The sequence below is a fragment of the Lactuca serriola genome, chromosome 9 (genome assembly GCF_051521515.1).
Source record: "Lactuca serriola cultivar US96UC23 chromosome 9, Lser_US96UC23_V15, whole genome shotgun sequence".
NCBI classification, from domain to species: Eukaryota; Viridiplantae; Streptophyta; class Magnoliopsida; order Asterales; family Asteraceae; genus Lactuca; species Lactuca serriola.
In genome coordinates this window covers 13487882-13498851 of record NC_136416.1, presented here as the reverse complement: position 1 = coordinate 13498851, position 10970 = coordinate 13487882, and the positions used below count along the sequence as shown (strand labels likewise).

The following is a 10970-nucleotide window of genomic DNA, read 5'->3' as shown; positions in this document are numbered from 1 at the left end:
CGTGACCTACGTATAATTAATAGTGAGTCTTAGTCTAATGTTTGTGGTGACTAATGATAGTCTAGATTTATCACTAATTACAATGTCTACATCAAGATCTATCAAGTACGGAACAACCAGATATGTTCATATCGGAAGTGGGATCTGTTTGGTATACAAAGTATGCTGTTTGGAAATCTTACTTTAAACACCTTATTAAATCCAGTCTAGACATCATTCTTGTAAGTAGATCAATGAGTATAATGACTTGAAATCACTGATAAATCTTATTTATAAGTCCATGATAACGACTATCAACATCGATTAGTATAATTACAATGTCATTTTTTTATGTTATAAGACCGATTTATATCCAATGACCTTATACGTTTGTGTACTTGGTTTCATGAAATGAGTTAACATATGTAACTATTACATTGGCTTAAAAAGAAACTATGAATCATAAACAAAATCATTTTGAATAAATTACGCTTTCATTATTTTAGAAATTATTTTATAATAATATATATTTTTTGTTTAAACGTAAATTATACATTTGTGTACTTCCATAAACCGTCCAAATTAATACAAAAGTTGCTATAAAATAATGCCTCGTCAACCTGACTATATTACAAAATTTGAAAATGCCCAAACTTGTTAAAAATTATGTTTGGGCTCTTTTCTTGGAGATGTCTTACAGGTTCCAACTATTTCTAATTTCCCTTTCCAAAATTCAAAATTCAAAAAAAAAAAAAAAAAAAAAAAGTCCACACATACTAAAAGTAAAAACTAGAAAGTTGAAATGCATCTTCTATGAGCGGCGACTTTCCTTTTCTTCTGATTTAATTCCTGTTTCCAAACATTCCCAATATCTTGAGCTATTTTCATGGCGTCTGCCGAAACACCTGCAAGTCCTCTTCTTGTAAACCCAGCTGCATACAACCCTTCTTTTCCCTTCCAACCATTGGGAGACTGTCGTTTTGGGAATCCATTTTTGCCGAAGAACTCACTCTCCTATATATTCATTAGAAGACAAGTTTCAATCAGTCAAACCAAATCTTGTTACGAGTTTGCATAGAAAAACAGAGCAAAGATTCAATCATTTTGGTACCTGAAGCCAATAAGGAACATTGCTGCAATACCCAGTTGCTAAAACGACTGAATCGATTTCTAGAATGTCTCCATTGATGAGCTCGACTGAACTCCGGTGGAATCTTGTGATTCCAGTGACAACTTTGATGTCTCCTGATCGGATTCTTGCGAGTGCACCAATGTCAAGAACAGGGGTTTTTCCATGATAGTTTTTCAGTTGTAATGGACCTAAGCTTGGCCTTCTGATTCCGTATTTTTGTGTGTTTCCGAGGATCAACCACGTGAGGATCAATAGCAGTTTATCTACCAACCATAAAGGTAGCCATTTCATCAGCATCATCGCCAAATCCAACGTAGATTTTCCCAAGATTTCACGCGGCAATACATGAACCTGTGACAAAATTCCACACATGGATTAGAAATGTTTCTTTTCTTGGAAAATATATAAATTTTTTCATTTTTTATCGAGGGTTTTTAATTGTTACTTACAGAGCTTCGAACCACCATTGATGGCTTCGCATTGTGGTTTGAGAGATCAAGAGAGACTTCCATGCCGGAGTTTCCACAGCCAACAACCAAAACTTTCTTTCCGGTGTATTTCTCGCCGGACTTGTAGTCTTTTGCGTGGATAACTTCACCGGAGAAGTCTTGTAGGCCTTCGATTTCCGGTACTACCCCTTCGGCATTTTCTCCTGTTGCCACTACAAGCTTCTGGCAGATATACTCCGTCTCAGAGGGGAAGGAGCCCATTGTCGAAACGGTTTTAACCCTCCATACGCCACACGTCTTATCATATTTTGCTGACTGGACTCTTTCATTGAATTGAGGCTTGATGTCGAATTTTTTGGCGTAATTTTCGAGATACGTAATGAACTGTCTCTTAGTGGGGTACTCGGGGTACTCTTCGGGGAAGGGTAGTTTTGGAAGTTGACAGAATTTTTTGGGGAGGTGAAGTTTTAGACGATCATAGGTGCATTTTTGCCACAATGAAGCGATACAGTCAGCTCTTTCGATAACAACGAAAGGAATGCCTTGCTCCCTGAGACAAGCAGATACAGCGAGCCCTGAAGGCCCCACCCCAACTATCACCGGGCCGTTGACCCAAATGCATCTTCTGCTCGATAAATTTTGCTCTGATAAACCAAACATTTTTGGGGTTTATTTGTTATGGATTATGGAAGGGTTTTTTTTTTTTTTTTGATCGTTTGTTTCTTAATTGTTGTAAGAGATATGATTGTTGTTGGAATGAAAGGAGTAAGGGGAATATATAGGAGGGGAGGAGTGTGGGTGGATGGCTTGTGACAAGGGGGAAGAAAGCAATTTAATGCATTTTGAAGTGGAAATTTTTTAATGTAGTCGGATAAAAATTATTGTTATAATTTTAATTCAATTGATTACGATATATATAATTGATTTTTTATCCTAAAGTGTTATCTTGTTGGTACAATGTATAATATTAATGAACTTGCAAAAATGAAAATATGAATCTTTCCCACATTCTGTGTTTGAGAAATAGAAAGCGTTTTGTTTTTTTATTATTATCGAAAATAAAAATCAACTATTATAACTATATACAAAGCTTAGCATGTACACTCATTACTTATGTTTAAAGTTTTATAAAATCATAAATTGAATAGCTATTATAATCCAAAAAGTAATATATATATATATATATATATATATATATATATATATATATATATATATATATATATATACACACACACACAGAGACGGGTTCAATTGAGAAAATAAAAAAAGTTGAGAATGAGAGAATCATTCTCAGCCACTCATTTTATCTAAGCATAAAAAGACACGGTGATAAACTTGTAAATATGATAACAACCTTCAATCTCAAATACGTATCTGTAGAGAATTAGATTACAGTTCAAACACATTCATCGTTTATCATCCAAATTTCTTCTCTAACTTTCAATAATCATCCAGTGCTAATCAATCATCGATCTTTGTCAATAATCAACACGATTCAACAGTTAACAACAAAAATTCATTTTTGGTTCTTTTAATTCAACCTTCAATTGTGCTTGAATACGATCAGATCTTCAACATCTATGATTAATTATACTTCCAGCGTTATTAGATCAACATCATCGATAATCAACAAAAATTCACTTCATATCATTCATTCAACATCGATTATCAAATAAAACTTCAAAATTGAGGTTAAACAAAATCAAATCGCTTTTTTTTTTTGAAAAATTTCATATAATTCTCTATCAATCTACTATTCTGTAAGATTTAAATAGTCAAAATATCATGTTTTTAACATTTTAAGAAAAGTTAAATTGTATGCACTCCAACTGTTTGATGAAATGCATAAACTAAATTACCACGTTATATTCATATATGAATATGTTTTCTCAGTATATGAAAATTAAAACAAAAAAACAAATATGCAAGTCTGTATGTTATTCATAGGTGAATAACATATAAAAATTATATATATTTGTGAAAATACCTTGTAATATTCATATGTGAATATACTGTGTAATATTCATATATGAATATACTGTGTAATATTCATAAGTGAATATATCATCTAATATTCACAAATGAATATACTATGTAATATTCACATGTGATATACCATGTAATACTATGTAATATTCAGATATGAAAATATTATCTAATATTCATAAGTGAATACACCATCTAATATTCACAAGTGAATATACTATGTAATATTCATAAGTGAATGCATCGTCTAATATTTAAATATGAATATACTATGTTTATTATATGCTATATTCATATATGAATGATACTTAAATTGTAAAAAAATTAATCATAGTTTTTATTCATAACTGAATAACGAATGTACTGTAGTAAAAACATGATTCATTTTTATTCACTTATGAATAACGATAGCTGAAAATATAAAAAAAAATTATTTTATCTTAAAACTATATCAATATGGATGTCTATTTGTAGAGAATAAAAAATCATGAATTTTGGTATATTTAAAATCATTTTTCAATAAAAATAGCTTCTTAAAAATTAAAAAAAAAAAAAAAACGAAAAAACTATGTTTTTGTATATATTAAGGTAATCATTAATATAGTTTAAGTAAACATGTTTTGTTGGAAAACACATATCTATTCCTTTCCCATTTATGTTGGTATGACGGAGGCTTTTGCGGCAAAAATAAATGAGTGGCTAAGAATGATTCCCTCATTCTCAACCTTTTTCTTTTCTCAATCGAACCCTCTTTTATATATATATATATATATATATGGGAATTTCTTATTTCGCTACTAGTTATATGAAAAATCCTTTTTAATTTCATCTTATAAAAATATAAATAATTTATTATATTATACTCTATCCATACAATGATTGGATTGGATATTAACTTGACCGTTCTTATTTATGAGGCCTACCTTCTACTATTATTTTATATGATTATTAAAGTTCTATATGACGATACATATGGTAATCATATGAAATCATATGATTTATGCATTATACTAATATTCAACTTAAAAAGGGATCTTTTAAGATTTAGTAATTTTGTAAATGTTTTAAAGATGGTGTGAAGAAATTATGAATAAAAGGTGATGCTAGTTTAGGCCATTATGTAGGTAGCTTATGAAAGTTTTTAGTTTTTCTTTATAATAAAAAACGTAAGAAAAACACATGTTTGGCAGTAAGCCAGTAAAAAGTTTAACTTTTATTTCAAACAAAAAACTAATAATCCAAAAACAATTTCAAATATCTTAATAAAAACTCATACCTATTATATTCATATCAATATGAGTAGCATTCAAGGGAGGTTTCATGTTTGGTTGTTTATAGTTGGGATATGTTGGTGATCAGTTGGTACTCAACTGAATTTTTTTGCCTTTCCTGTATGTTGACCTTGTGTTGCCTTCTGTTGTTCCTCCAATTTCACAGTCTATATACTCCAATCAATCGTTGCTTCGTGGGTTTACCGTAAGAATCGATTTCAAATCGCTTCATTATTCGGGGTTGTGGCACGATCATCAGTTATCATAAGGCTTAGTGCCTTAGGGAAGAAAGGATTTGGCCCTTTTTGGGTGTGGGCGCTATAGTTTAAGTGATCCGAGTGTTTGATGACGTTTTGGAGCCCAAGGGTATAATAGTAATTTGTTAGTTCGGGCCTTTATGAATTTTGGTATTTTGTTCGGGAAGTTTTGAGGTAATGGTGAGTTGTTAGAAGCGTTAGAAGCGTAGGGCTTCTCGTCACCTTTCTGTGGATATAGATTTCATTGGAAACAGACTTGGGACGAAGGAGTTAGAGCCGAATGAAGTTTTGGAGTTTGGAGGGTCATCTAGTACGCGGGGCGTACTGAGCTATATAGTCGCAGGTGAGCCTAGAGTTTTGGAGTTTGGAGGGTCATTTAGTCCTTGACCCTATTTAAACCTCATTTCTTTCATGAGCCTCATCTTTTATCAACCTCTAAGCCTCCTAAGCCCTAGAAGTCGACCCTTAGCCTTTATCTTGGATCTTTTAAGCCATTATTAAGGATCTTGGAGTATTTTGTGCAGTTTAAAGAGCTTGGAGCTTGTTGAAGAATCACCACCTGGAAAGGAGCTTGTAGATCCAGAGGTTTTCCATCTTTTGCAATCTATTGAAGGTAAAAATCTCCTTAGTTAGATCTTCTTTAGGGTTTGATTATGGTCATTTTAGCCCTTTTGGTTGGTCCTTGTGAGCTAAGGTTGTTTCAGAGGTTTGATCTTGTAGATCTGGACGTTTTAGGTGTCCCAATGGCTTAAAAATGTGCTCTTTATGGTTTATTTTGACTCATGCATGTGTTAAGACCCTTCACTAGGTTCTTTTGAGCTATAGAGCCCCATTAAGTCGTGTATGCAAGTAAAGTTGCCAATTTTACGTAATAAGTCATCTATAGGAATCAGATCTGAGAGTTTGGAGCAGATACTTGAGTGGTTAAGTGCTTAATGGAAAAGAATGGGAGTCATGGGAGTACGTTGGGCATACCCATCTGGTATGTTGCGCGTACTGGCCCCAAAGGGTGTACATTGGGCGTACCAGCTGAGTACGCGAGGTATACTCGACATGTTTGGCTTTTCTTGTTTTGTTGACTTGTTGTCCATGGACCATTGACCATAAGTTTGACCAGGGTTGACCATTGATTCTTTTGAGCCTTTTAAGATATCGGGCCTTCTCGGGTTAGGCGCATGATGGGTTTTGGCCCAACTGCGATATTAGGCCTTATTGGGCCTTTTGGTGTCATTTCGGGTTTGGTCCATCTTGTGAGCTTGGTTGCTTGGAGCATTACTAGGCTAGCTGAGAACAAGTGTGTTGGACTAGGAAGAGTTATTTGGATTTAGGGTAAGACCCATGTAAGGGTTTGGGCTCAATTTTGGAAAATTGGGCCATAAGTGGGCTTTTAATGATTACTTGGTTTGTGGGCCTTTTGATTGGGAGTTTGGGCCTTAGTCTTGGACCAAAAAAGGTGTGGGGTAAAAGTGGTCTTTTACCCCATAAATGGATTATTGGATTTGAATTGGAACCCAAATGACAACTGAATTTTTTTTATGTATTTTAGCGAGGGGTTTCTAGCGGATCTGCGGTTAGAGATTATTCATGGGATCAACTGTTGATGGAGTGTTGTCTTGATATTGATAGTTCGGGGATCGTTCAACCAGCAACTAGGGATCGTCTGTGTGATTCGAAAGTGCGAGGTGAGTTTTCCTCACTGTACTTACGGGTCGAAGGCACCAAGGCCGCCCTTTGGATAATTTTCCTGGTTATCGTATGATTAAGTACTATAGCAATCTGATAGATTTGTATCATAGTGGATAGGATGATGTTATGCTTAGTGGTCTGTATGATCTTCCTGATTGTCTGTTGACTGGTTATATGTTGTCGTGATGCGGGTGGGTTGAGATTGCACTGCTTTGTGCTGTTAGTCAATAAACCTGGTAATGTTTATATCGATATGTTATTATGATTTGTTGGGCTTATATGTGTTTTGGATGTTTATATGTTGACATGTTATGTGTAGTTGGGTTGAGGCGGTCCAGCTATGTGCTAAAGGCCAACAGACTTAGCGTCCCGGATAGACTGAAGGCTAGTAAGGCGTACCAGTCAGGCCGAAGGCATGGAAGACGTTCCAGATAGGTTGAAGGTCCTATGAGGCGTACCAGTCATGTTGAAGGTTTTATGAGCGTACCAGATAGACTGTAGGCCGATGGGAGTTCCAGTCAGACTGAAAGCTCTGTGGGCGTACCAGATAGACTGTAAGTCGGTGAGGCGTTCCAGTCATGCTGAAGGCCCTGTTTGTATGTTGTTTGTAGTATATGTTATATGTTGTGTGTTGGTACTTTGAGGGAACTCACTAAGCTTTGTGCTTACAGTTTTTGGTTTATGGTTTCAAGTATTTCAGAGAATCGTGGCAAGGCGAAGGCGTGACCGTACACATCCTGATTTCTATGTCATTGATCTTGGGAGGCACTGATTTTTAAATAATGTTTTGAGAACACTAATTTTGTAAACATCTTTATTAGTAAAAGGGTCATTTTGAAAAGTTTAAAATTGTTGAAATTTTAGGATGTTACAAGTTGGCATCAGAGCCTTAGTTTGAGTGAATTGGAGGAGCACTCATATGAATACAGTCTCAAACTAAGGAAAAAGAATTTTAAAAATAATTTACGAAGTAAAGGTTTTAAAAATAACTTTCAAAGTTGCTTTCAAAATAACCAAAAGAGGATACGATGTGTACGATCAGCCGGAGCCAATAAGTTGATCCCAAATTACCACACTGTCTTTGACATTATGATATGTTAGAACAACATGCTAGTGATAGGCTAGGGATATTCAGGAATTACATAACATAATTGCCTGATTTTATGATGCTCGATAACCTAGGATTCTTCCTTATATGAAATTGACATCCTTACTGTTGTTGCTTAGTATGCATCATAGTTGTATATAACTAAGATTCTATAGCATGAGAATGTTTGGTTTGGCCTTATTTCCTGTTCTTGTATGATGAAGGACTTATGGTAGGATCAGGTATTCAACTGTCTATTGGATCCAATGTTATGTATGGCTAGCATACACGAGTGTTGCAGTGTTGGTGGAAGTTTCATGAGTGGGTGCAGTGTATAATGGGTCAACGCGAAGAATGATTAGCCACTCTGAAGAGAGTGAGAGCAGGGCGAAGGTGCACCCATGGTGTGGGGATTTGAGATCGAGGATTTTGTATGAGGATCTGTTTGATTTTATTACGTTTTAATGCGAGTCGGCTTCTCTGCTCGAATGTTGCTTGCTTTGTGCTTTCTGGGACTCACATTAAGGTGAGTTGACCATCATATGAATACACTATGTTACATTCTATGAAGGTTAAATAATCTTAGAGTGAAGGATTCGACCCTATTACGTAGCTCTCGTTTAAGTCTAACCGTTGTGGGGTTGAGTCCTTTAGTCAAAGGATTATTTAAGCTTTGTTGCATGTAATTTTATTCATGAAGTGGTTAGCTGGAATTAGGAGGGGTTCTTCAGTAGCTCATGGGAAAGGAAATGTGGGTGGAATCCTAGGATAGCCTAGGGAGTATTTTAGTGGTGTTGCTTCGCTGTTGAGTAGGTTTCAGGAGTATTTTGTCACTAGGTCTTAGAGGACCCAAGATGATTCTTGAGGAAAGTATGGATAGGTGTGGAAGATAGTATTGGGCCCGTACTACTGGAAGCACATGATCCATACTCGAATCAAGGGAGGTTTCGAGGATTTTAAGGGCTGGTCGGGGAAGATTGCATGGATGGGTTCCATGACTCGTGGCAGTGTTCATGTTCCTGTTAATCTTTTGGTTATGGATGCCCTGGGTGTCTGGATGGTCCTGGTAATTGCTTTGAGCCCCAGCGATGAGGTCAGTTTGAGTCGAATGGTGCAAATATGGATTAGTATGTTGGCTTGGAGGTCTCGAGGGTTTTACTTGAGGTCGTGCTTCGAGTTATGGGACTCAAGAATGAAGCGATCGTTATGATCAACTTGAGGATTTCAAATGGAAGTGGAATGGTTGATTGATGTATTGGAATGTAACTATCCATGGCATGTGATTTTCAAAAACTGGATGTAACCCAACAAGGTTTGTTGGTCGCAGATTTTGGCGACAGTATGTCCGTGCAAGAGTGCGCGGGTGGATTGATGTGTTATGGAATCTTTGTGATGTGTTCAAAGGTCTGTATTCTCGGGTTATAGTGGGCAGGTTTCAAATCTTCGGTTGGGATTGCGGGCAAGGAGAGTACGTTTTGGATCGTAAGTCGGTAATTGCTTACGTTTTTGTGTGAAACCCTTAATGTTGAGTGGTTATGATTGGGGATTTAAGAGGTCTTCAGCTAAAGTCAGGATTCTCTTGGGATTCATATGATTCGTATCTGGAGGATTATTCTGCGTGTATTATTCATTCCAGGGTCAGGTATGGTCGTTCCTGGTTGAGCTTTTTGAGTTATGATTTGGTTTCAACACTAGTAGGCGGTGGTTTAAGCCCTATGTGGGGGGGGGGGGAACTATGATTCTTAGGATGGGTATCAATCATTGAGGGATTTTTCAGTTCGCTGTTGATTTGATGTTTTCATATTAGATAGGCAGATGTTGATCGGTGAATTATTTCTTGAGACGGGTATGTTCAGTTCCGGGTGGTTTTTGGTTCTTTAGATTAAGTGACAATGTGTCCTAGACCGTTGGTCATTGAGTTCATCTTTCGGTGAAGATTCTACGAAAGATTCAAGTGGTGACAATTAAAGTTAAAGGAATGTGTCACCTACCATCAAGTTCAGTATGTTTTATGTCCCTTTGGCTTTGGGGTATGTTTATCCTCTTCGGGGGTGTGAAATTTTAGTTTATAGCAGGCTCAGGTTTTTGGTAGCATTCATGAAGCCTTCGTGATATGTGCGTATTAATGGAATTTGTTCAGTCTTAATCAAGGTTTGGGGTCTATTCCAATCATTCATGGGAATGTCTTCTGGTAAAGATTAAGGTTGGTCGCTCAATAGAGCTTTGGTGTTTCTTCCCCTTTTGGGACGAGGTTATGGGTTCCCTAAGTATGTGCATTGTGGTAATCCAGTATGTGTACTATTGAGAGAGGTGTAATCTGTTTTGTTTAAAGGGAACATGTAAGGATTGTTGGGAGTATCAGTCAGGTATCAGAAGTTTCTGTGTAATGTATTCATAATATTCTCGTTTGTTCGCAAGCTGTTGTTAGGGGTCTGATTATCAAGTTGGGAATCGGTTTTGAAGCCGCAAGTCATAAAGTTCCTCATGAATGTCTCGAGTGATTTTTCAGGTGGGGGTACACCTGAGCTCGTAAGGGTTGGTTGTAATGCGGAAATTATTGGATTGATCATCTTTACTAGTTGGAATAGTGGTTGGTAGTGGCATGGCGGAGGGTCAAGAGTTATTTGGGGTTTCACTACATCGTATGGTTTTGGATTGAGAAAAGTTCACGATTGATATGTTTTGAGGATCTTTTCCGCATGTTCTTGGTGGTGTCTCCAGTTAGGGACTGGGGATAGATGCATGGATGGACTCTTATCAGTCTTAGGAAAGAATTGATGAGAAATTGTATGAGTGGCCATTTTCAAGTGGGCTTTTAGTGGAAACTTATGTTGGGAATCGTAAGTGTATCCGTGCAAGGTATGTATTTCAATAAGATGTGGGATAAGGAATTTGTATGCCCATGGCATCAGTTGGAGGGTTTAGGGTAAAAAGGGATGTTATCAGTTCAGATGATAGAAAAAAAACTCTTGTTATTGTGCTTTGGAATGTTTTTACTAGTGTGAAGGTCAGGAAAGTTATGGGGCTTCAAAATTTTAGCAACAATGTATCTGTTTGATAGTTAAGGAAATCAATATATTGTATCTCATTGTGTTCATGGAATTGTTATCAACAAGTTTT

The 10970-nt window shown here is 36.3% G+C and overlaps 1 protein-coding gene across 1 annotated transcript; it reads right to left on the bottom strand.

The window, feature by feature from the left end:
- Window positions 1–543: 543 nt before the first annotated feature.
- On the bottom strand, window positions 544–2220 carry LOC145073271 (putative indole-3-pyruvate monooxygenase YUCCA5). The gene is made up of 3 exons (XM_079019824.1): window positions 1561–2220; window positions 1091–1462; window positions 544–993 (listed from the first exon to the last, which is right to left on the bottom strand). Exons 1-3 carry the CDS (start codon window positions 2218–2220, stop codon window positions 769–771), a joined length of 1257 nt encoding a protein of 418 aa, XP_078875950.1. The 3' UTR covers window positions 544–768.
- Window positions 2221–10970: the final 8750 nt, after the last annotated feature.